This window comes from Antechinus flavipes, chromosome 1 (assembly GCF_016432865.1).
Source record: "Antechinus flavipes isolate AdamAnt ecotype Samford, QLD, Australia chromosome 1, AdamAnt_v2, whole genome shotgun sequence".
NCBI classification, from domain to species: Eukaryota; Metazoa; Chordata; class Mammalia; order Dasyuromorphia; family Dasyuridae; genus Antechinus; species Antechinus flavipes.
Window position 1 is genome coordinate 596,824,390 of NC_067398.1, and position 26,447 is coordinate 596,850,836.

General features: G+C 32.7%; 1 protein-coding gene across 1 annotated transcript in view; it reads left to right on the forward strand.

Moving 5' to 3' along the window:
- The first annotated feature begins 4,400 nt into the window (after positions 1–4,400).
- Positions 4,401–26,447, forward strand: part of PKHD1L1 (PKHD1 like 1) — a 167,411-nt gene continuing 145,364 nt past the window's right edge. The window contains exons 1-7 of the mRNA XM_051970994.1: positions 4,401–4,596; positions 6,926–7,015; positions 16,549–16,693; positions 18,391–18,499; positions 23,009–23,066; positions 23,202–23,295; positions 25,777–25,830. Coding sequence (XP_051826954.1) covers positions 4,524–4,596; positions 6,926–7,015; positions 16,549–16,693; positions 18,391–18,499; positions 23,009–23,066; positions 23,202–23,295; positions 25,777–25,830 — 623 coding nt within the window. The 5' untranslated portion in view covers positions 4,401–4,523. The remainder of the gene's footprint in view (positions 4,597–6,925; positions 7,016–16,548; positions 16,694–18,390; positions 18,500–23,008; positions 23,067–23,201; positions 23,296–25,776; positions 25,831–26,447) is intronic.

The following is a 26,447-nucleotide window of genomic DNA, read 5'->3' on the forward strand; positions in this document are numbered from 1 at the left end:
ATTCATCCTGCTGGTCATTCCTTACAGAGCAATAATATTCCATAACATTCATATACCACAATTTACCCAGCCATTCTCCAATTGATGGGCATCCATTCATTTTCCAGTTTCTAGCCACTACAAACAGGGCATAATGGAAGCTTAATGGAGCTAATTCTGACATTATATATTGGGGTATTCTCTCTTCTTTATCTGGAGTTTCATCAATCCCTTTGTGATAAGAGTGTGGTTGGAGCCAGAGCTATGATACTAAATTGAAGGGAAATAGTGGGCTTTTGCTGTTTTTTTTTTTTCCTTTCTTGTTTGGGTTTCCAAAGGTGAAATGGAAGCAACTCTTGCTGAGAAAGAAGCAGCTATGGCCAGAGCAATAAGTATAGCATGGAGCACTAGAGCAGAAAGAACCAATTTGAGCTGCAGGAAGAAGGATTTATTCACCTTGAATCTGAAAGTAATATAAATTAGTAAGGCAGGAGAAGAGACAACCCTATTTTTTTCATTTATTCATGTTCTCTAACATCAATATAGAGATGGCTTGGAGCAGGGGAAATATAGAGACAGAATGACCTTTTAGGAGGTTATTGGAACAAGAAGAGAAATGAGTAATATGAGATGATATGAGTGAACTCATTGCTGGAACACTCATGTGTCATTGTCAAGTTTGGGGTGATAGGATAAAAACTCGATAGAATTAGGGTGATTCTAGGAGGCTCACTCTGTACCCTGTATTCTTGTGATTGAGTTAGATGAGTTGAAAGTTTTTTTTTCTTCCCTATTCCTATATGATTCTTTAGTACAAATGCTAGGGAATCTCATTCTGTCTGAAGAGGAGATCTGATAGGAAGGAAGATTGAGGAGAGATAATGATGGTTATCTCTATAAAAAGTTGGAGGTTTAAAATCTCTTTTGAATTTTGATTCTACATTATTGAAGTTAAAGAATCATTTCTTGACTTGATTGTCTAAATCTATGGGTGCTAAGAAAATAGATTATAGAAAAAACTATCTTTTAAGGATAACGATAAAAATAAATTATTAAAAATCATATACTGTAATATTTTAACAATATTTTTTTTTCTCCTAGACAAGATTGGAATCAGGAAAAAAGAAGAAAAGCCAAGTTGTGGAGTGTGAACAGTGAAATAACATCACTAGACTTACTCAGACTACACTACTGGCTGAAGGTTTTAAGTCCAAAGGACATGGGAAAATAGCACAAGTAGAGCATTGCAGTGTTATTAATTCAAATAATAATACACAATTTATTAAAACAAAGAAAAATATAATTTTATTATATATTTAAAATGCATAGCAAGTTGTACACAACGGATTTGCAGTTTCATGGACAATCCTTTTTTTTTTTTAATTCTATTGTGTTATAGGAATTTAATTCATAAATTAAAAATAAATAAGTAAATGAAATCAAATAAGCAACAGAATTCCAAGAAATGCCATATAGGTATTTACTATCCTACAGTCAAATGTAGGAGCTTATTACTACACATGGAATGTGAGCCAATCATCAGGCATCTCTTAAATGCTTACTAAGTGCCACCAGAAATATCTTATATGGTCACGTCTAACCTTAAATGCACCAAGAATTATCATGACTTGCCAAATTCCCCTTGGTTTTCATGATAACATAAGAAAATTGGTAAATATTGAACTTTGTTAGAAACTTTATCATGTTGGGAAGTAGATAATTCTATCAGTTTTCTCCTGGAAATAAGTCAGAATAAGAGGAATAATAATACCAAATTGGAAGAAAATTATGAAAATACAAAAAGATTGTTTTTATTTTCAATGATCTTGAACTGTTTCCTGATGCAGAAACCCATATTAAAAACAACATTTCTCCAACACCGTCCCAAAGTCCTACTCTAATGTTTCGTTGTAGCATGGTAGAGACCTGGTATTCATGAATAGAATACTAACAGAGTATAAATTCTAGCAGGTACTATCATTTTGTTAAAGGTTAGGCCCTAGCAATAAATCAAAACTGTTTTTCAAGGACCAGCCTACCTAAGTACAAAGGGGTTTATTTCTAGGATGAAGAATGGGTTATTTGACCATAACAAACTATAAGATGAAGAAAACTATAAAAATCATTTCTGTTTCTGTGATAATAGCGACAAAATAGCAGGAAGGGATAGTGGATCTTAGATTTAGCATAGGAAAGATCATTAAGTCCAAACCCTTACTTTTGCAGAAGACAAAACTGATGTCTGGAAAGATAAAGATGCACCCACAATCAAACAAGAAATAAGCAGCAGAGCCAAGATTCACATCCAAATTCTGAAATTTTTGACTCCAGATCTTCTACTTTTCCCACTCTAAAACTTCATTTTAGGTGAAAGTTGCAGAGTGGTAGATGTAAACCTAATGTAAGAAAAATGACTGGACTACAGGAGGAAGTGTCTTCATTCTTTTCTCAAGGTCTTTCAAAAGAGGCTCAATCACTACTTGGGAAAATTATAGAAAGAATTCCTGTTAACTTATACAGATTCAATTAGGTTTCCAGGACCTTTCAAAATGAGATTGTGTAATTTTTGCCATGTCTCAGGTTTTAGTGTTAAAGGGCATCATAGAAATTATCTAATCCATGAAATGATTATTTGAGAATTTCCATAATTTCATTCTTGAAAAGTTTTCATCCTTAATGAGCCTATTTTCCCTTAAAAGTCTTAGATCAAGAGCTCGTATCAGTCAGTAACCACAATCAGGAATGCAGCCAGTTAATGTATGAGCAGGAAGGCCAAAATTCTGAAGGGTGTACCACCACTCTCTCCCTTTAAAGTCAAGCACGTTAAAAACAGGGAGAGCTGGGATCTCTGTGGAAGCATTTTGTTGTTTTAGACTGGACCTATTACAACTGCAGAGGAAGTAGCCAGATCATATAGTTCCTTTCATTTACTTTATTTATTCAGTTGTAAATGTAATATTCCTTGAGTGAATTCCTATATTCATATATATTACAAGATAATTAAAATGCCACCAATCCAAAGAAACATGATAAATTATACTAGTTCATCCTTTTATCACCCATTATTTCATTAATATATGTGAAACTCTTTTTACAAGTGTCCATCTGTATCTCCTTGGAAGATTCTAGTATGAAAAAAGTATATGGGGTACTAATATCAAACTTAAATAGAAATAAGGAAGAAAAGTCACCCTACACCTAGAATCCCTGCAATCTTCATATCAACTTAGAAAAACCACATATAGTTATATTTTGTATGACTTTATACAATATTATATTTTGCATGACTTCATATTGATATATGATCAATATTATACTGCTTGTTTTCTTAAGGCAGAAGGAAGAGAGAGAATTTAGAACTCAATTTTTTATATGAAGATTTAAAAAATTTTACTCATAATTGGGAAATATTTAATAAAACAAATAAAACATTTTTTAAAAAAGCCATATATTAACAATATCTATATTCTATTTTATTTTTGTTTACTTAATTAAATATTTTCCAATCACATTTTTATTTTGTTCAAGCTACACTTTATGTTGGGGCCAGTGTCTGACACCTTTCAGCTGAGGAATACATAGGGATTAAAACACTTGCCCACATTTTTTAAAAGAATAGCAAGTTGTATTGTAATAGATTTGCAGTTTCATGTACAGTCATTTAAAAAAATTATACTACATTAATAACATGCTTGTATTATTCCACAAATTAAAAATAAAATAAGTAATTTTTAAAAGAATAGCAAGTTGTATCGTAATAGATTTGCAGTTTCATGTATAGTCATTTAAAAAAATTATACTACATTAATAACATGCTTGTATTATTCCACAAATTAAAAATAAAATAAGTAAATAAAATTTTAAAAAGAGACTTGTCCAGATCTGCATAGCCACTATGTGCAGAGGAGGGTTCAAAATCAAGTTTTCCTGACTTATCTTTCTCTAATCACTACACTGCTCTCTATATACCATTTTTTAATAGTGCTAAAAAGTTACATGAGTATATAACCTATATAAATAGGTGCAGTTGCTATCTTTGATGTGTCCAGGAAGATGCTATAGATGATTAAAAACAGATTAACCCGAAGAGCTAAAATAAGTTTTCAGCTTCAAGGCCTAAAAATAAAAGGAACATGGACAGTTAAGGCAGATAGTGAACGGAGAACTCAGCATAAATTAAGAGCACCGGTACTTATTGCTTCCTTGCTGGGTAAGTCAGGAATGGACTGATAGCGTGTCACGAACTGGGCTCTGTTTCCCCAGGGATCTGCAAAGCTTTGTTAATGCTTTGTTATCAGTATGGCAAGCTGTTTGTTAGTTGGGCTTAAAGCAAGTGGCTGGAACATAAATGGGGCGGGGACGGGCGGTTTGCGGATGTGTGCCAGTGTCTGGGAGGGTGTGAGAACATCCCACTTAGTGTGCTTTAGGTACTAGGTGTGGAATTCGTTAGAGAACCGCTAGTTCAGCTGCCAAAGGCTGTCAGGGAGAGCGGGGCGCAGACCCCGGCAGCTGCCCTAACATCAATTCGTAATAGCGAACAGATCATGAAGCACCAGAATGTGTTTGCTACTTTGTACCTCTTGGCGCTGCTCCTCAGCTCATCGGAGCATGGCACAGGTAATTCGGAGAGAGCTGGGGTGGGCGCAACCGCATCGTGGACATACTATAGCCACGACCCTTCTCCCTCTCCCCCTACCCTCTCCCGGGCAAGAAATGGAAACTTTCCCGCACCTATAGTACTGCCAGAAAGGGAAGGAAGCTCGGAGTCCAAGGAAAACTCCGGGAGAAGTCAGAAAAGGTAGAAAAGAAAGCTTTGGCTGGGGATCTGGAGGGACATTAACTTGGTCACCAGCTTTGTAGGTGTCCGAGCAGTATCTACTGGAGAGAAATGAGTGTGAAGCGCGGGAGATTATGGATGTAGAGCTGGAAAAGACGTAGCAGACCTGTATTTACAAGTAAACTTAGACCTGTGAAGATTAAGTGACTTGCCCAAGATAACACCAAAAGTAAGCATCAGAGACAGACTGACTTCACAGCACTTTTCCCAATACTTAAGGCTCAAATCAGAGACGGTTTATATTAGTTTTTTTTTTTTTTAATTATTTCTTTTTAGTAATTGATTTATTTAAAATTTCCCTTAGTGTTTAACCTTAGTTTAGTTAGAGTAACTGGGGAATTGTAGGTTTGGTTAGAATATTTGTACACCTCACACCTCCAAAGACCTCTTAAGTCCCACAAAAGTAAACTAGCAATAGCACTGGAGAGCAATGAGAAGGTATGTGTCAGGGCAGATTGCCTGGTGTCCTCAGACTGTTACCAGGGAGAGGTCTGGGAAGAGACTGATGATAAGAAATTGGAGTGAAGTGTGGGGCCCAGATAACTGTAAAAGAATAAATTTGAGACACATTATGGGGCTAGATAAGATATAGTCACAAGTATTACGTTTCCTATCCTTGATTGTACATTATCTGGAGAAATATATATTTTAAACAGCTCCAGAGTTCTAAAGGAAAGGAGGAAGGAAAGTGTATAGGGCATGGAGGGGGAGATAGGATTTTCAGCACCAAATTAAAAGTCTTTTGGCTATTATTATTGAAAACTTTAATATAATATTATATATATATGGTTTCAATATATTTATGTATATATATAATATATATACACATATGATATATACATAAATATTTGTAGTCAATATAGCCTTCTAATATCAAACTACTTATCGTTTCTTTACTCTTTTATATCCCATTTTCCAACTATTTAATCTTTTTTTTTTTGCATTTTCTTTCAGAATTTTGTGAAATTATCCCTATCTCTAAATTATGATCTTGGCATAGTATTACAATAAGGACCTAGTACTGGTGACATTTTTACTTGATCTTCATACATTAAATTCTCATTTGCAAATTTTAAAAATGCTATGCTTACTTTTATGAAACCTGTTGATTTTGTTGCTGTTGTTATTTAATGACAGGTTTCTTCTAGATTTTTGATTTCTTTTAATTTCATTGGCAATGTCCATAATTTTTTTTTCAGATCTGTTATCTAGCATTAGGTAAAATTTAGTACATATGAAAAATTGGTAGATACACAGCTTTATATTCAAGAAGACCTGTATTCAAATTCTGAAACATATTGTTCTGAGTCATTTAAATTCTCCGTATCTCTGACAACATTAAAGGACTAGAAGTTCATGCTGCATATACTGGGTTATTCTTCCTTCACCAATGAAATTTCAGATATCCTTCAAAAAATCAAATTAAATTAAAGCATATTCTTCTCCCTTGAACACCTCAGATAAGATTTCTAACTAGAAAAAGATTCAAAGAGACTAGACTACTTCATTTTTGTGAAGCTCTGATTTTATGTGTGTGTAGGTAATTTTAAACCTGTTTATTCCTTTCTTCTGCAGTGATCAAACACTTTACAGATGTTTGCCTAGACTTATCTTCATTATACAATAGATTATGTGAGAGCAAAGTTGATCTCTAACTCTACCCTAATTTAACTGAAACCTCATAGTTAATTTTTTTCATTTCCTACTCCAATACATGCTTATCCTTAAATTCTTCACATTTTTATGTTATGTTATATAGTTGCAAGATACTTTGTCTAACAATGCCATGTGAAATTAAATATCATTTAATAATTGCTCTTTGTTAATTAAGAATAATAAAGAAGAATTGTGTCCAGTAGAATGTGAGAACAGGGACTGTTTTATTTGTCATTAGGTACTATTATTTATTAAGTCAAAATAAATTTCAGATACACAGTAAATACTAATAAAACTGGAAATAATATTTAGCTTGGCTTTCAAGCCAGTTCTATAATCTCAATGCTTCTTTCTCTTAAATGGCGATACTATACAATGTAGGTACCAGACATTTGATTAATGATAGAAATTTAGTGCTTGATATTTTTACATTATCATTTGACTCCCTTTCAGATGGCCATAAAATTATTTCTAAAGTCACGGAAATTTTACCTAAATATGGCAGTATAAATGGAGCAACACGACTAACTATTAAAGGAGAAGGTATGTTTCTTTTTTGTCTGTTAGTTTCCTATTTTAAGGTACTATATATGTGAGTGTATTCCTTGAGCATGGTTTTTGCCATAAATGCAAATTAACATAAATATACATTTATATCTGTATTCATTTTTATGATACATATTTAAATCATTTAAGATTTAGCCAGTGTATTTTTTATCTTATTTAGAATATAAAATCCTTGATATCTGGAGTATTTGTATCACTAGTACCTATGTGTGGTCCTGTCATGGTTTAATTAATGCTTCTTGATTAATTGGTTGATCGACTGTTCTCTCTACCTGGCTAGCAAAGTAAAATTCCACTCTTTATCCTTCTGATCAACAACCTTCCAAGAATTCCTGGGAACTGACCCAACTAAGTTCTTCTTTTTAATTACTTGCTTGGATCTAAGGCCTGGATCTGGATAAGTAGAGTTCATACTTAACGCTTCATTTGTAATGTGGGATTTTTTTCATGCCAAATAAAAATAATTTTTTTTTATTGTTTGTTTGTTTTGGGGGGCACAGGAGGATTGAAAGAAAAAAGAGAAAAGGAATTGCCCCAGACTGCTCACCCTTTCTCTGTCATATCACCATGACTATCTAACCTCTTGAACCCTATTTTTTAATGAAGAACAAAATCTTTTCTTTGTCCTTTTTTTGCATCTCTCAGATTGAATGGTACGATACAAGCACATAATAAGCTTCCAGGAAAAATCTGCTATATGAATGAATGGTTCCTAGAAGCAAGTAGAAATGTGCTTTTTTTTCTTAATATTCCCTCCTCATTTTTTCAATTTTGTACTCTTTGAAAGCTAAAATTAATAATATTCTGATCTGTAAATGTGATTTAGGTGGTGGAAAAGAAAAAAATTAAAATGTAATAAAATAACCTACTTTATCTTTCTTTAATATTAATATAGAATCTTAATTATTATAAGTTTTATCTTCATTTGCAGGACATTGTTAATTATTTAGTTACAAACACCACACATCAAAAACCAAATTCATTATCTTTCCCTTAAACCTCTCTCCCCTTTCTAACTTCCTTATTATTGTCAAGTACATCCTCCTTGTCTCTCAACTTAGGTTTTGTCCTTTACTCTCTCCATATTCAATCAGTTCCCAAATTGATTTTACTTTCATAACATCTATCATATATGTCCTCTTTTCTCCTTCTGAAAATGTCATCATCCTAGTAAAAGCTCTCATTACTTCAAATTTGGACTATTGTAATAGCTACTAGTTGTTCTCTCTGCCTCATATCCCCCACTATAATCCTCTACTCAGCTGTCATAAATGATCTTAAATCGCTAAACTGATCATCACTCTCTTATCTGATAAACTTCAGAGGTTTCTTATTACCTCCAGGATTAAATAGACAGACCATTTTAAGTCTTCATAATCTAACTCATTCCTACTTTATGAATTCTTCTTCCATCTCACTCCTCTTTGCAAGACATTCCATTTTTCAACTCAGTGTATTTTCGCTGGCAGTCCTCCATTGCTAAAATTCTCTCCCTCCTCTTCTCTGGCATTCTTCAAAAATCAGATAAATAACACATTTTGCAAGTAGCCTTTCTAGATCCCTCTTAAGGCTAGTGTATACCCTTCATTTTTTTATCTCAATTTTAGCCTTTGTACATAGTTATTTGCATATTATCTCCATCATTGTACTGTGAGTTCCTTGAGGGCAGGGAGTTTAAAAATGTTTTATCTTTCTTTGTATCCTTACAAAGACAGAGACAAGGAAGGGATAATTGAGATGTGGTCAGAAACTCTTATTTGCTTTCTTTTTATTCTTAGCACATACTACAATGCCTGGCACATAATAGCAATTCTTATTTAATAAATTCTTATTAATTTGACTTGCCAGCAAGCATACTTCAATGCATTTACAGACTCCCTGGTATAAGTGATCCTCCCCTAATGCAAATGACAGCCCATCTATGTCTTTTTAACTGTGTGATTTCCATAAATCCTCCACAGAAGGTCTCCCTCAATGCCAGAGGCCTTACTCCAGTGTTCAACATTGTATAAGTGGAAATGTAATACAGTCGGTCCAGCTGTAACCCCTCATTCTCACCAAGAAATAAATGTAAACTAGGTTCAAATGATTTTCAATAGTGTAAGTTAATGATTCTACAAAGGTATGATGCAGTATAGGGTATTTCTAGATTCTTTACTCTAGTTCTTGTTCAGTTTCCCCTCCCCCCATTCCTTGACAATTATATAATATTCCTTTATTTTTATTAGGAGTTAGTAATCAGGAAAAGCCATATTTGTTAAAGATACATTTTCAAAGTCTATTTGATTTTTAATTTTCTTAAAAATTCTATTAGCGGCTCCAAAGCTTTACTTTTTTCCTCAAGCCTTAAAGACCTTCTTCTTCCTTATTTTCTCTCATCTCCAGTAATTTACTGAGAAAAGTGAGATCATTCAATTTGAGCTCCCTTTATTTCTTTCTTTCTCAAAAGATCTACCCTATCTCTTCCTTTCTCCCAGTCTTTGACAATGAGATGGCTCTTCTCACCAAAACAAATACTTTTTTTTGTGACCTTGATCCTGCCATCTTCTCCAACAACAATAACAACTACAGTATGCATTTATTAAATCATTGTTTTATACTCAGAAATGTGCTCAGCACTTGGAATAAAAAGAAAATAAACAACCCATGCTCTCATTTCAATCATCCTCTCTGTGTCTATGTCTGTGTCTTTGTCTCTCTGTGTGTCCCTCCCTCCCTTCTTTCTTTCCTCTCTCTCCCTCCCTCCATCCATCCATCCCTCCTTTTCTTCCCCTCTCCCTCTCCCTCTTCCTTCTTCCCTTCTTCCCTTCTCCCCTCTCTCTTTCTCTCTTTGTCTCTTTCTCCCCTCCATTTGCTGGTTTTTAATCTACTGTCTTCAAACATCCCCAAGTCCCATTCATCTTTAAAAATCCATTAAAGACCACTTGTTGTCTCCTCCCTTCAATTGTTGTCCTCTATCTCTTCCTTTCTCAACTAAATCCCAGAAAAAATGAATCTAAAATGAATGTCTCTATTTTTTCTCCTTAAACTATTAATTCCTTTCAATATTTTGGCATGCTTTTTGATACTGAATTTAACACCTGATCACTATTCTTCTACTGGATACTTTATCCCTGTCTTTTAGAGGTTTTCAGGTGGCACAGCAGATAGAATTTTTTGGAGTCAAGATCAAGGTTCAAATCTGGTGTCACATTTTTCCTAACTGTGTTATCCTGAACAGGCCACTTAATTTGTTTTCTCAACTCTAAAATGGGAAGAATAATACTACTTACCTCCCAAGGTTGTCATGAAAATAAAATAAAATAATATTTGTTAAACACTTTACTAATCTTAAAAGCCAATATAAATGGCAGCTATTATTCTTATTACTCTCTCATGGTTCTCCTCCCACCTGTCTAATAGTTTCTTTTACATGTCCTTTGACTCATCATCTGTAATATGTCCACTAATTGTAAGCATTCTCTCAGTCTGTATTCTTCTCTCTATATATTCTTTCTCTTGCAACCTATTCAGAACTCATATGTTTAATTGTCACCTCTATATAGATAATTTGTAGATTTATATATCCAGTCCCAGTCCCTTACTCCAGTTTCTGTCAGTTTTTCTTAATAATTTCATTTTTCATTTTCTATTAATTTTAGATATTTACTAACTCTTCCTCACTTCAAATATCCAGTCATTTGTCAGACCTTATCATTTTTACCTCCATGTCTTTGATATCACCCATTCTCTTGATTAATACAGCTATAACCATAATTTAAGCCTTTATCGTCTTTTACCTAGACTATTGCCACAGGTCTGTATTTGCTATCCTTGCCTCAAGTCTCTCCATTCCAGCCTCCTTATACATTACTGCTGTAGGTTTTCTCAAGCACCATGATATGACCATGTCATTCTTCTCAATCAATTTTGGGACTGTCTATTGCTTCTAGGATAAAACACAAACTCCTCTATTTAGCATTTAAAACCTTTTACCATCTGGCCCCAACCTCTCTCTTCAGCCTCATTGAACATTACTCCCCCTCCCACAATCTGAGATCTAGATGAACTGGTCTTCTCTTTTTTCTTCACATGTAACCTTCTATTTCAAATTCCAATTGGGACCGCTTATTTCTGGAATTGGAAATACATTCTCTTCTCACTCCCACTGCAAAGAATCCTTCTTTTCCCTTAAGATGCAACTCAAACATTATGATCTTTGTAATACTATTCTACCCTCTGAAACTATCTTATATTTAACTGTTATATTTGATTCCCTCTATATTTTATATTTATTCCAAATACATATTTACATATATATGTACAAATATGCATATTTATTGATTTATTTATTGTCTTTTCTGTTAGAATTTAAGTTGCTTGAGTGTCAGAATTGTTCCATTCTTTGTTTTTGTATCTCGGGAACCTAACACATGCTTGGAACAGTGAATAATAAATAATAAATGCTTTTTGACTGATGGTAAATTGCCAGTTGAAATAATGAACCTTATGTTTAATTGTTGTTTATCATTTAACAAAGTATCAAACATTAAGGAACTAATGCCCTGGCAAAAATTACTCAACCATTCCTTGTCTGAAAATGCCAAACTAATCTTGGACAACTCTTAATAGTCTGGGAACAAGATAGCTTTTATATCTAGTTTGACTTATTCTACCCTTTGGAAAATACTTTTAAAATATCTGTTGTGGGTGCCATTGTCATTTTCCTATAATAAAAGCTCTCACTGGCATTTTCTTATAATAAAAGCATAAGAATGAAACATCAATCATGTTGCTATCAAGAGACTGTGGTTTTCAGTACCTAGTGCCCAAAGAACTTTATACCTCAGAAATCTCAAAATATAACTTCAGCTGTATCAACAATTCTTCCTCTAATTCTTGGCTTTTGAGTTTGATCCATAGTAACTTCACATTTAATTCCATTTTTGGAATTTTACATTTTAATTAAAGTTATCTTTGGAAAAGTATACCATTCTATATTTCAATAAATTCTTTGAGATAAGCTATGTGAATAAAACAAAAATAACTTGAATAGTCTTCATTATTATTATCAACAACAACAACAATAATAATACTAAAAGCCAATACTTACATAGTATTACTATGCCAAAAATTATGCTAAAGGCTTTACAGTTATCATATTATCAAATCTTCACAGTGATCCTGGGAGATAGATATTATTATTATCCCCATTTTACAATTAAGAAAATTGAGACAAATAGAGATTAAATGGCTTATCACATAGCTAGTAAGTATTTGAAGCTAGTATTGAACTAGTTTTCCTGACTCCCAGATCAGAACTTTATCCAGTGCTCTACTGTATTAAATTAAATTAATAATTAAAATATCAGAAGATCTTTAAACATTTTATTGATTGTGATGCAGGTTTTATTTAATGGGTTTTTTTCATTTTTCTATATGATAGAAACAAATTAGTCCTTCCTTTTATAAAAATCTTCAAACTATTCCTAGTATGACAAAGTCCAAAGCCAATAATTATTTCCCATGGAATTTAGAGTTTTTATTTTTTACTTTTGGAATAATTCCATTCATTGAAGGTTAGATTTCATGTTACTATGCCATTGATGAGATTTGCACCCACATAGAAAAGGAAATGGAAAAGTGTTTTCTTAGCAACAGCACAAGTAAAAGTTTCCATGCCCCAGTAAATAGCAGAGATCTTTTCACTTTTTTCAAATCCATTGTGAATGCTGAAGATAAGCAAAAATTGGCAAAAAGACAGCAGTAGTTTGTATGAGGCTTTTAAAAAACTCTTTTATTATGTAGCCAAATAATTTCACAGTAGAGATATCTCAGGTTCAAAACTATCAATAAAACCAAGTAATTAAATAGACATATACTTTTAAGTGTATCAGATTTAGACAAAAGACAAACATAGCATGTAAATTCCAAATTATTCCTTTCTTTAGGATAGAGAAAAATTTCAGATTTTTTGGACTTTGTCTTTTCTCACTCTGCATTTCAGGCTTTTCACCCATATTAGGAGAGATCAGGATCACCTAGCACATACATTGTGTTACAAAATGATAAGAAAATAGTCAAGGAACATGGATGATCAAGCTCTAAGCTGCCATATTCCTATACTTGAAATAGACATCAATGTCTTATTGTAGGAATTTTTCCGTAAGCAAGTAATTTCAATTCTATTCAACAAGCATTGTCTCCCATCTCTGTTCTGCCTGAAATCTAATAGATAGAGTAATGGGATACAATGGAAAGAGCAGTTAATTTAGAGTTGGGACAGATCAGGCTAAAATATCCATCCCCATTACCTAGTGTCATATCTTGGAGTTTGCTCACTAGGTATTCCCCCATTCCTGTGAAATCACAGTTAACACTTAAAACAAACAAATAATAAATAAATAGATAGATAGATCAATTAATTAAAGCTTAATTAATTAATTAAAATTGTAAAACAATATTGTAAAGACATCTAATTTCCTCCTGAAAACTTGCTCTTCCTCTTCCTGATTTTCCCATCTTCATTAGTGATACATGCCACAGCAGTAAACAAGATGGAGTGGTTGACTTTTAAAGGCTAGAAGGCAGGTGCCAACAGGCCTGACTAATATAACAGACTCTCTTACCAAACAGTGCTTAAAAGCATAGAATAAGGCCTAGCTCATGAAATTTTTGAAAGCTATACACATCAGATTATTATTAGAGCTTAAAGTCCTTTAAGAAGGCAGAACTGCATTATGATAGAGCTCTTACAAATTTTTAATTATTTTTCAACTCCATATCTTCCCTGATGCACTACAATAACTTTCTAATTGGTCCTTACTTACAATAGCTCCCTTTTCAATCCATTTTCCTAAATGATTTTCAGAAAAGCTAATTCTATGGTATAGTCCCATTTGTATGATGATTGCAAAATTAGGCTCTAATGATTCAAGTGAAATAGTAGAAACAGTTTTGGACTTGAAGTCAGGAAGATTTGAATTGGAATCCAGATTAGGAAACATATCTGCGTGATTTATGGCCAAGTCATTTAATCTTTGTCTTACTTTTCTATAAAATGAGGATAATAGCACCTACCTCAAGAGTTGTGAGGATTAAATACAAGCAATGTTTTTGAAGTATGCTGTAAATATTAGATATTATTATTATTGAATTCTACTCATATTTTCATATGACCAAATAGACCTTTTTTGCCATCTGCCTTGCCAGAGAACAGGTCCAGAAGGAGTTGACCTTTGCAGTTCTGGAACTCTCACTTTGGGCAACACAATGTCCCAACTAATGGGTGCTTCATATGACCTACCATTATTTCAGAATTTTCCCTATGTACTAACTGCTTCCTGAACTTTACACTCCATCCTTCCTGCATTTGAACAAGCCAACTCCCATGGCTGGAATTCATTCCTTTCTAATCTCCTCCTTTCAGAAAGTTTCAAACCCCTCTTTTATTTAATTGAGCCTCTCTCCTAGCAGACTACCTCTGCTTCAGATATGCTCCTTTCTTTTGTCTAACATCTTCTTTTCCTTCTTTTTTTCTAAAAACTTCTATAATGTTCATGTTTCATACTTATATTCCATACTTTTCCTTACTAATTCCTAATATTTCTTACTCAATTCATGACAAAAAAGGTGGATGTAAACTAATCAGAACCAACTGAGTGAAGAGCTCACCCTCTTTCTGTGAAATCAATTGCCCTTGACTACCTCATAAGCTGTGGAGGTGGGAGGACATTGGCAAACTACCCTAATGTGGAGGAGATGGAACTTTAATAATAAATGATGGGAGAGTTAACAGAATTGGGTATTTCAAGTCTGTAGGATTAATACTGAACATCCCACCTTTTCCCCCCATTCCTAACATAGCTGGAATATCCATCATACCAAAGGTTCTAACACTCTTGCTAGAGTTATCTTAAGTTTGTCTCTATGGCTCTTCTGAGATTCTCATCCTGGATTCTCAAGTTTGGCTTTAAGTCTTTTGTTGTGTGAGTTAAAATAAGCAATAAGGTATCACAATGACTAGAACACTGGACCTGGAATGAGGGCCTGAGTTCCAATCCAACCTCAAATACTTATTATCTGCCAGAGTTGTGAAAATCAAATGAGATCATATTTGTAAAGCACTTTGCAAATTTTAAAGGGTTATATAAATTCTAATTATTTTTATTAAACATGCCATAATAAAAACCTATTGTTATATGCATCCCTAAACTGTTCAATCATTTTATAAAACTTTTAAGTTTCCAAATTATTGAAAGAGACAGCAACAATGTTCTTATAATGCACAAGTACAACCATATTACTCTCCTATTTAAAATTCTTAGGATTGTCTATAATATAAAGTATAAATGTATCCACTGCCTTTGATAGTCTGTTTCCACCCTGCCTTTCCAGAGAGGATAGAGAAATAGCTTTGAACCCAGGAAGACCAGGATCCACGTTCTCCCTCTGACATATACTGGCTATATGACTCTGGGTTACTGAGGTTAAGTCATTCAACCTTAGTATTGTAACCACCTTTCAATGAGTGCAAAAGGAAGGAATTCCATTAATCAATAAAATCATAGGTTCATCCTTATCCTTTCCAACTTTATTTCCCATTATTACTCAAAATGAGCTTTAGGCTTCAACCAAACTAGACTATTAGCTGTTCCTTATCTTACAGAATCAATTCAGGGTTAAAAGAGAACAAACTCATCTAGTTCAATCCACACCCCAGACTAATTCCCACTAAAACATCCAGACTTGTTTGAAGAATCTCTGAGAGGAAAGCTAAGAAGACAACTCTCTCCCTTTTTTGATGATAGCTAAAAGTTAAAAATTGTCCTTAACGTCATCTAAATTTTCCTCTTTGCAACTTCTACCCATTGCTCCTGGATCCTCTCCCAAGACCAAAAGAACAGGTCTAATCCACTTTTACATGACAGCCCTTTAGATACTTGAAGATAGCATCCATGGTGTTCTGATTCTTCCCTCTCCAGATTAGGCATTCCCAGTACCTTCAACTGCTTATTATGTGATACAAATTGTCATCATTTTGATTGCCCTCCTCTGGACATGCTCAAATTTATAAATCTAATCCTACTGTTTTCTGTTTTCATGCATTTGTGCAGACTGTCTTCCATTCTTGAAATATATTCTTAACTATCTATTGGCATTCTTCTCTCTCTTGAGGACTTAGCTCAGGAAACACCTCCTCCAAGTATCTCCCCAATAGAAATTTCTCTCTCCTAGAATTCTTCATCTGGATTTCTCTTTCCTATATTCTACTTGGTGTTAGTTGCACTTATTTGTGTACATGTTTTGTCCAATCTTCCACACTAGATTGTAAGCAACTTAAAATGAAGTAACAACTATGTTCATTCACATTTTTGTACCCCTAGTAACTAATACAAATCCTTATACATAGTAAGTGCTTAATAAATATTTTGTTGAATTAAATAATTCGGTATTGAGTGAAAATTTGTTAGATATATGAAAATATGTATTGAAATAGTATTAATCAATCAGTTTTCTTTCTCTTTCAGGCTTTGCTCAGGCAAACCAGTTTAATTATGGAGTTGATAATGAGCTCTTGGGGAACAGTGTTCATTTTGTTTCTGCTTCTCGGTCAATTCCTTGTGATGTTGAAAAGGATGCGAGTCATTCAACTCATATAACCTGCTACACTAGGTATCTTTAGAAAAAAAATTTAAATTTAAATAAAAAATAAAATGTAAAAAATAAAAAATTTAAATTTATCAACATAGAAAACTCATATACATTATCATTTTTGTCAGTCTAAACTTTTGTGTAATAATTGGCATTATCATTGTTGTAATATCATTATGATTATTTTTAAATATTGTAAAAATGCAGAATAGCGATTCTTAACCTAAGGTCTATGACCTTATTATTATTATTATTATTTGTCAAGACATAGGGCTTAAATGACTTGCTCAGAATCACACAGCAAGGACATATTAAGTGTCTGAGGCAGGATTTCAACTCAGGTCAGGAGGACCTCCTGGACTCCTTTATCCATTGTACCATCTAGCTGCCCCATGACCTTATTTGTAAAAATATTTTTGATAAAGTATTTTAATTGTTTTCTTTTGTTATTCTATGTGTTTTATTTTATGCATGTAAAAAATACTGTTTTGAGCAAGGGTAACCAGACTGTCAAAGGGTCCATGACACACGAAAAAGGTCAAGAAACCCTGAAGAAGAATATTGTTAGATCTCAGGGTAATAAATTTACAATTCTTATTAATTACATTCAGAATGATAGAGTAGGGAAAGGTGATGGTAGAGGAAGGAGATGAGAGTAAAACATGGCAACACGAGTTAGTGAAAAGTGTGCTAGAGCTGGGGAACAGTGAACCTGGATCTGAATCTTGTCTGGGTTAATTATGTGGATCCCTTTGGGAAAGTTTTTTACCTTTTTTGGGAAGACAATAACTCTAAATCATGAGATTAAGAGAGCAAGAATTGAAAATTTGTACATGATAGCATGGACTATAACAGAGGTCCCCATCTTTGGGATCCTCTAGGGCTTCAGGCACATAACCTTTTCCCCTACATGTTTGTGGCTCATAGAGACTAGGAAGAGGTATGAATCTGCTAAAAGTCCAAGATCCAGACTCAGACTTACCTAGCTGCCTTATATGAACAGCTGCTTTAAGAGTTTAGAAAAGCGGGAAAGATGTTTTCTGATCCTCTCTCTTCCCTAACACATATACACACACAAATACACGTGTGCATGTGTGTGTGTGTGTAAATTCTCAAAAAGAGATCTTCTTTTGATGCATTCTGGACAAAGAAATAAAAAAAATGAGAGCAGAAGTTGTTTTTGCCTTTAAAGTCCACTAAATTCTCCCTGATTTAATGGCCATTAAAACATATTTCCTTACTCCCACTGCCAATACAAGGACTAGAAAATTTTAGCATCATACCAAGGTGCCACATCTTTCAGCTCTGAGGGTCCCTGGAAGGGGGCCAGCATCTCACAGAATACAGGGAAATCATATTTATCCCATTGCATAAAGTATTTTGTAAACCTTTAAATGATATAGAAATATAATTGCTACATAATTTTATGCATATTAACTTCAATATGAAATATATGAACAATGATCATTTTGAGTTTTTAAGAGATATTTAATATAATTATATAACAGATAAAAGAGATAATAGTATGAGATTTGTCTCTATTTGAACTTGTAGAATTAAGACAAGATTGGAGACCTGTGTCTGTCATGAAAATGTTATTTAAAGAATTAGAAATTTATTGATATTTTTAGGAAATATTTAGGGTTGGGAAGAATTATTTTATTAATATTACATATTAAATTTAAAATCCTATATGTAATTTCAATTCATTTTTCTAGAGCAATGCCTGAAGATACTTACTCAGTTCAAGTCAGCGTGGATGGAGTTTCTATCACAAATGATAATATCTGTAGAGGCCATATCAACAGTTGGGCATGTAGTTTCCAGGTATGTAGATATCCCATCTCTTTTTTTAAAGTTAGTAGGAAATATATTGAGTAAATCCTTTTTAAAATATTAACAAATGAAGATCTTATTTTCATGGAAAGTGATATTATAGAAGATTTTTTCTTATCATTGCCGCTATGTGGCTCAGTAGATAATTCTGCAATTAGAAGATCTGAGTTCAAATGTGACCTCAGGTATTTATTAGCTATGATCCTAGACAAGTCACTTAACTTCAATTTGCCTCAGTTTCCTGAACTATAAAATGAACAAAAAAATAATATCTCTCTTACAGGTTGTTGTGAGCACTAAATAAGATAATATTTATAAAGTACAATAGCACATAGTAAGTGCTATTCTTACTGTTATTTTCTATACTCAGATGAACCAAAAATGAATCAGAAAACCTGGAATCTAGTCCTGATTCCATTACATGCTATTCTTTGTGTGATACTGTCAAGACATTTAACTTTTCTTAGCCTTAGTTTCCTTATTTGAAAAATAGGAATAATAAAGCTTTAATTACTTATCTCACATAGTGTTCTTATTAAGAAAGTACTCTACAAGATGTAAAGACCTATATAATAAATATGAATCCTCATTATCTCTTCATAACATTTTATATAGAGATTAAAGGTACCTAGTAAGTCACCCATTCTAAATCATTGCCTTTAAGAATATGTTCAAATAAAGCTATACATTTTAAAAGTTTAATAAAAAAGAAAATTTGCTTAACACGAACACAAATGGCTGTTCATAAAAGGTATAGCTATATTTCAGGTAGCCATAGTCCTACTCATGTCCAAAGGGGATGTGAACTCATACAGCAGTAAGATTTTCCTCAAATCTTAAGTTCTCTGATTCCTTATAGGATAAAGTTTTTACCTCCTCAAGTGTCTGAAAAGCTGTAATAAAAGCTGGCTAGTTAGTCTCTTGGGCCAATTAAGTTTTTTAGACAGCTTTAGATCCCTTTTGGAAACATTAACTTTGTCCGTGTGGCAAGACTATAATAAATATTGGTCCTATCACATCCTTAAATTGAAGCTATAATTACAAGGAATTAACTGAATATTTTAAGAATCTGCCCCTTATATATAATATTGGTCTGTCTAGGAGATGCAAATTAAAAAAAATTTAAACATGTGGTTTTTTTTTCCCTACTACAATTCTTTTCTAGCCTTTGTTAATATAATAATTTTTCCATATCAGTAATTAATATAGTATTATGTTTCCTTTTAATATTTAAGATTTTTTGTAAATATTTCCTAAGATGTAGTATGGTATAACAGATAGCTTTTGGATCAATATGATTTGGGTAAAGGTGCTGTCTCTCACTTTACTATGTCTGCGACTCTTGATTAGTTATTTTAGCCTTAGTGCTTTGGACAAATCTTTAAGACTCTTATTTGCAAAATAGTTGAGGACCTGAACTTAGTAGACAGAACTTTCTCATGAGGAATTCCTTTGCTGTATTATAAAATGTTAGCTGTAGACTTGAAAAGTATCCCTCAGACCATCTAATGTAACTCCCTTATTTTATTGATGAGGAAACTGAGACCTAGAGAGGTCAAGTGACTTGTTTAATTCACACAAGTAATGAGTGTCAGAGATGGACTTTGAACCAGGCTTTCTGATTCCAGAGCCAATACTTTTTCTACTTTGCTACCACTGCCTTAGAAAGAAAAAAAACATCAATTTCATCAAATAAAAAGACACCTGTAGGTATTCTTTTCACAATAATATAGCATTCTATCCAAGGCAACTCTATAAGACTTTGTTATGTATATAGCAGGTATTGCCATCTAGGGAAAGGGGGGGAGGAAAGGAGGGGAAAAGTTGGAACAAAAGGTTTTGAAAGGATCAATGTTGAAAAATTACCCATGCATATATCTTATAAATAAAAATCTATTAAATATATATAGCAGGTATCCATAGGTGGAGAGAATTTCTTTTTTATCCATCCTCTTTGTCACTGAAATCAAAGGTTAGTTTTTTTTAATAGCTTTCTATTGCAATTTGATTTATCACAATTTGATCAGATATTGTCAAGTTGTTAGTTAATTTGATTGTATATGATGTTTTACCTTATAAATAATTCTTATAAACAATAGATATAAAAGATTTCATACCTTTTATTATATGTTTCCAGATTGCTCTTTAGAAAGGTTTAAAAATTTGTTTCATTCTGTTCATGCTCTCTTCCAATTGCTCCTCCTCTCCTCTCCACTTTATTTTGCATTTTGCTGTATTTGTTATTTAGGTATGTTTTTCCCTCCTTGAGGGCAGGGAGAACTTGATTTTGCCTTTTTATTCCTCAGTTCCTAGGATGGTGATTCATATATAGTGACAGTCTTGGCATATTGGCTCTTTGTAAATGCTATTGATTAACTGATTGGTAGCTGAAAGCTTCTTTATGTTCTTAGTTAAATAATGCTGTTTCCTCTTTGATTATTATTTTCTTCCTAAATGCCCCCAAAACAATGTGCCTCAGATTTGATAGGAAAATGACAACTCACTAACCTACATTGTGATTCCATCTCTTCTCTTTAAAAAAAAAAAAGAGAGAGAGAGAGAGAGACATTTGCCTATGTTCAATATTTTCATTTTGTTAAGTTCTTCAAAATTTATTGACAATAATTTATTAATCTTATCTCCAGGTAAACCAAGAGATGTTATTCATATTCTTAGGCATAGGAAGTATGAAGATGAAATAAAAAAAAATACAAATTAAAAAGGGATAGAATATCAAATGAGTTCATACTGTGAGATATGATATATTTAGTGGGAAAGGAAGCAGTAAAGGATTATAATGATATCTGAGCTAGTCCTTGAATCAGGAAGAAAATAATTTCAATAAAGAGACTATGGATAATCTGCTCTAAATCATAGGAGGATGGCCCATAGAGAAGTTGAGGACCAGAAGAGGGCGGTATAAGATCAGAAAATGATTACTAGTCCAATTGGAAATTTCAAGCTACAAGAGAAATAGTAAGACATTAATTAGGATGAGGAAGATGAGTTGAAGCCAAACTCTGGCTGGCTTTGAATGCCAGAATCAGGCAGTTTGTTGTTTTTGTTTGTTGTTATTGTTTATTGTGCCCTTTTTGGCAATGAGAATGTATTGAAAGTTTTTGCATTGTGGAAAGATGATTATATACATATATACTAGAAAGATTATTTTAGCAGCAACATGAAAAATCAATAGAGATGAGAGAACTTGGAAGCAAAAAGACTAATTAGGAAGCTAAGTAAAAGGTAAAAAGGAGCTGAACAGAAGCAATAGAAATGGTAGGTAAAAAGGAAAACAGATGTGAGACATATTGATTATATATATGCATATATAAATGAAGAGTATGAATGAGTCAGAGATGATTCCAAATTTTAGTGTGGGTGTCTGGAAGGACAGTTGAAGCATCAGCAGAGGTAGTAAATTTAGAAGGAGAGTGAGATTTTGAGGGGGAAGATACAGTAAATTTGGAATAGGTTGAGTTTCTTTTGAAATTAAAGCATCAAGAAAGAGCTCTCAGAAGGTATAGAAATTTGAGACAGGAACTCTGAGGAGAAATTGAGGCTAGATGTATAGCTTTGGGAGTCCAGAGCTGTATGTGAAAATTTAAACCATTGAAATTGATAAGATCATTGAGGGAATATAGAAAAAGAAAGAAGGAAGACCAACGAGAGAGTCTTAGGGGGTTACCAATGATAAGGAATGACAGAGCAAGAGAAATTAGGCATCAGGGAAGGAGACTGTGGAGCTGTCAAAGAAAATGGAGGAAAACTAGAAGAAGGAAAATTAAAATAAAAGAGAAGAGAAAATAACAAGAAGCAGAAAATAGTGTCCGAAGGCACAGAAATACCAATGGAAGCCAGTTTAGCAATTATTATATGGAATATTATATAGAATGAAGCATTAACCTAAGTGGGGAGTATTTTATAAACAAATAACAAGAATTGGGAGATGGTCACATGCTTAATTAGATCTATAGTGATAATCAAGGTCATAAGAGTCCATCTAAGTCCATACTCATCATTTTACATCTAAGCAAACTGAGGTTAGGTGACTTGTTTAACACTGCACAAAGTGAGATTTAAACCTAGCTGATCTCACTCCATAGCCAGTGCTTTTTCCATTGTGCCATATTGGATGGAATGAACTTAAAAAGAGGTGAAGCTGTTGAATAAGAATGGCAGAGCAAGGCTATGAATATTCTCAGGCCTTGGGTTTCAGGGAAACTATGCCTCTTTGCATAGAAACACAAAGTAGAGAACTCAATTTTAAAATTCAAGTCACATGTAGTTTTAAATAATAATTGATATGAAAATACATTCAAAGGGTTAGAATTATCAGTTTAATTACTTCAACACAACATTTCAATTTATATGCATAATCAATTAACATAAAGATATCTGGACAATTTTTATAATGAAGTTAGTTTTATATATAATTGGATATGTAATGCTTAGGGACTGCCAGAGATAAAGTGCCTTATATGTATTCTTGTTGCTTTACAGACTAAAAATTTTAGAACTCCAACAATAAGGAGCATCACACCTTTGACTGGATTACCAGGTCAGTTATAAAACAGTTAAAATGAATTCATTTTGTCTATAATTTTGTGATATAATATTTTATATTATAGCCCAAATATATATTTGAAATACATAATTTTAGTTAACCAATACCACCTCATCCTTCTATTTCTAGGCTCAATAATAACAATCCAAGGCAGAATCTTCACAGATGTCTATGGAAATAACATTGCTTTGAGCTCTAATGGAAAAAATGTTAGGATTTTGAGGTACTCATTTTATCTAGCAACATCTATTTAATAACAAGATGCAAGATTCTGTCAATAATGTGTATGACATTACTAAATATGTCCACAAAATGAAGAGACTGAATGAAAATTGCTGCTATATCTTGTGGTTCTAACTTGATCTGATATTAAGATGTTTCTATAGTTAACATGACCATGAATCCCAGCAGTACTGCAGAAATGAAAATATTGAGATTGTGAGATAAATGCAATTGACTTGGGGCCTCTGGCCAGTTGTCCTCATTTTCCATCTGCATCAGTCCATCTGTCTCTACTGGGGAAAATAAAAATGAAATTAATCAAAGTAACTTGGAACCAAATCAGTATCATAGCAATAATGGGAATTAGTATAATTTCATTTGAGAGCTGGAAGAGAACTCAGAAATTATTTAGCCTACACATTTTACAGATGTGGAAACTCTACCCAGAGAAGCAGGATGACTATTGCGGTGTCATGTGGCTAGTTGGTATTAGTGTCAGGAATAGACCCCAAATTGTATAATTCTTAATCCACTACATTATGTTGCATCTAAGAATCATTATAACATATTATTATTATATGTATCATTGATGATAACATCATATATAATATATTATCGTATATTATGTGATATGTATAACATATAAGATATAACACAATAGCATTAGCTATTTAAGAGTTTATAGGGGTTTGAAAAAGCTTTTGTTTTCAAGAAAATTGGATATTATAGATTTGGTACTAGTTTTTTTTTTTAAACTGTCATGTTTCCATCGTGAATTGGGAGAAGGTTTATCTTGCTTTTGTTCTTGCTGTATTCTTATTTGTTATTTTCATTTTTTTTGTGGAAATCCTTTTTTTGTTGCCCCCTGTACTTTCCACACATATCAGACAGCAATAATTGGAAACTAATAATAGCAGTGAATCATGCTATCATAGATAAGTATCTTAAAGATCATTGTAGAAATTATGAAGATAATGAGGAATTTCATTGACTTTTACAATGAAAAAACACAGAGGAAAAAGTTTTTCATTGAAACAAGGGAGTTATCTTTATACTTGTTTGTTTAAATTTATCTCTAAGTAGTTAAGAGCAAGACATATCTCATTAATTTTTATATAGGAATTTAGATCTAGATTCATTTAAAAACAGATGTGAGAGTAGAAGAGAAATTTATGATGAGGCAAGTAATGGAGATGAATAGAGAATAAATACAAATATTAACTAGCAAATAACATTGATATGGAAACAATGGCTACATGGAGCCAGATGGCTTCATCAACCACAAATCATACCCAACATAATTTCCTTTAAAAAAAATTACTAAATTCTGATGAGGGAAATGCTGGGAATAAAATTTGTCCAGAGTTTTAGCTTATCTCCTAATAAAATTTCTCATATTATTCCTGTGGAGACTATGGAGAGAGATGGATCATATATTGACAATCAGATTCAAAGTTAGTTAAATGATCAAACTAAAAGAGTGGTCATTAATGGTTCAATGTGAACATGCTAAATGTTCAATGTGAAAATGCTAAAAATCATAGAGTCAAATGCTGTAGATAGATTAAGAAGGAAGGTTTTTTTAAAAGCCAGTTTTGCTTATTAAGAGATTGTTAATAATTCCTGAGAAAATAGTTTCAGTTGAATAGTGAAGTTAGATGCCATGACAAAGGTTTTGAGAAGTGAAAGAATAAAATGTGTAAACAGCTAGAGCAATTAAAACAGAGTATCTACTTAGGACTTTGACTGGGAAAGGAAAAAGAGATATAGGATAATAGAGAAGATAATATGGTGAAATATGGTTATTTTTGTTTTTAAGAGTGAAGGAGATTTACATAAGTTTGTAGGCAATAGGGAAAATGTAGATATAGAATGAAGATAGAAAAGATGGAGGATAATTGTGGGAATGATCCACCAGAAGACTTGAGAGAAATTGGAATCTAGAGTACATGCAGATAAGTTCAATTTGGTGAGAAGGACCACCTCTTCATCAGATTGGAGAAAAGGATGAAAGAAAGGGGTTATTTTATTCTTTTTTTCTTTTTAACATTTTGAGATTTAAAAGGCAGAAAGAAGATGAGGGAACTTGTAATAAATGTTCTTGATTTTCTTTTAAAGGTATGGGGTGTGGTTCTTTACTGAAAGGAAGGGAAGAAAACTAGTATAGAAGAATTGAGAGTGTTTTGAACAGTCTCTGCAAAAAGTGCAATAGGGAATTAATTGGAGATGGACAAAAGGTTTGCCTTGCAGCTTTATGGACCTTATAGGGATTATATAACCAATTTATAGTGGACTCAATCAACATAGGTGAGTGACTTCTTCACTAAGTGAGATAAGAGGAAACTGAAAACATTATGACAGACAATGCAGAAAATGAGAGAAGGTTTACAAAGGTGGGGTTAGGTAGATGCAAGGAGAACTGTCAATTGGTATAATTTATCAGATTAAACTTGTCCTTTTTCTCCATTAAAAAAATGTTTAGGGTTTATGTTGGTGGAATGCCCTGTGAGCTTCTCATACCTCAATCAGATGATTTGTAAGTAATATAAAATGACTTTTAGAAAGAAAAGAATAATAACTTTAATGAATCTTAAAGTAGAAAATGTTTTTAATTAAGAAAGTAATTTTTAATATTTCATACAGCTCTCTTAATACTTTATATATAGTATTTCTAAATAAATGAGTGGAAGTTTTATGGAACTAGATGTATGTAGATTATGTAGACAAATCTGATATCAATAAAAAATGAAGCATTACCCAGGAAATTAGCACATTTGAAACCGTATAGAGAATTGTTTTACTTTTGGAAAAATGTTTTATATTACATATATGTAAAACTTTCATTTTAAAATTAAAATGATATTTGTATGGATAATAATATGAAAATATTTTTCAAAAATGAATGAGATTTTTCATATAAGCAATATGAAAAATATTGTTTTAAAAATTAAACATATGGGTGAAAAATACCATTTTAAAAATAAATTCTTCCTAGAACTGTGTATATATATTTAAATTAATTTCTTTAGAGTTAACTTTTGGAGATATTTATGTTAATTCATTATGCTTTAAGAATTTCATTACATTAAATATTACTTGAATATGTAAACCTTCAACTAGGACATATGTAGGGCATATTTTGAAGTTACATAA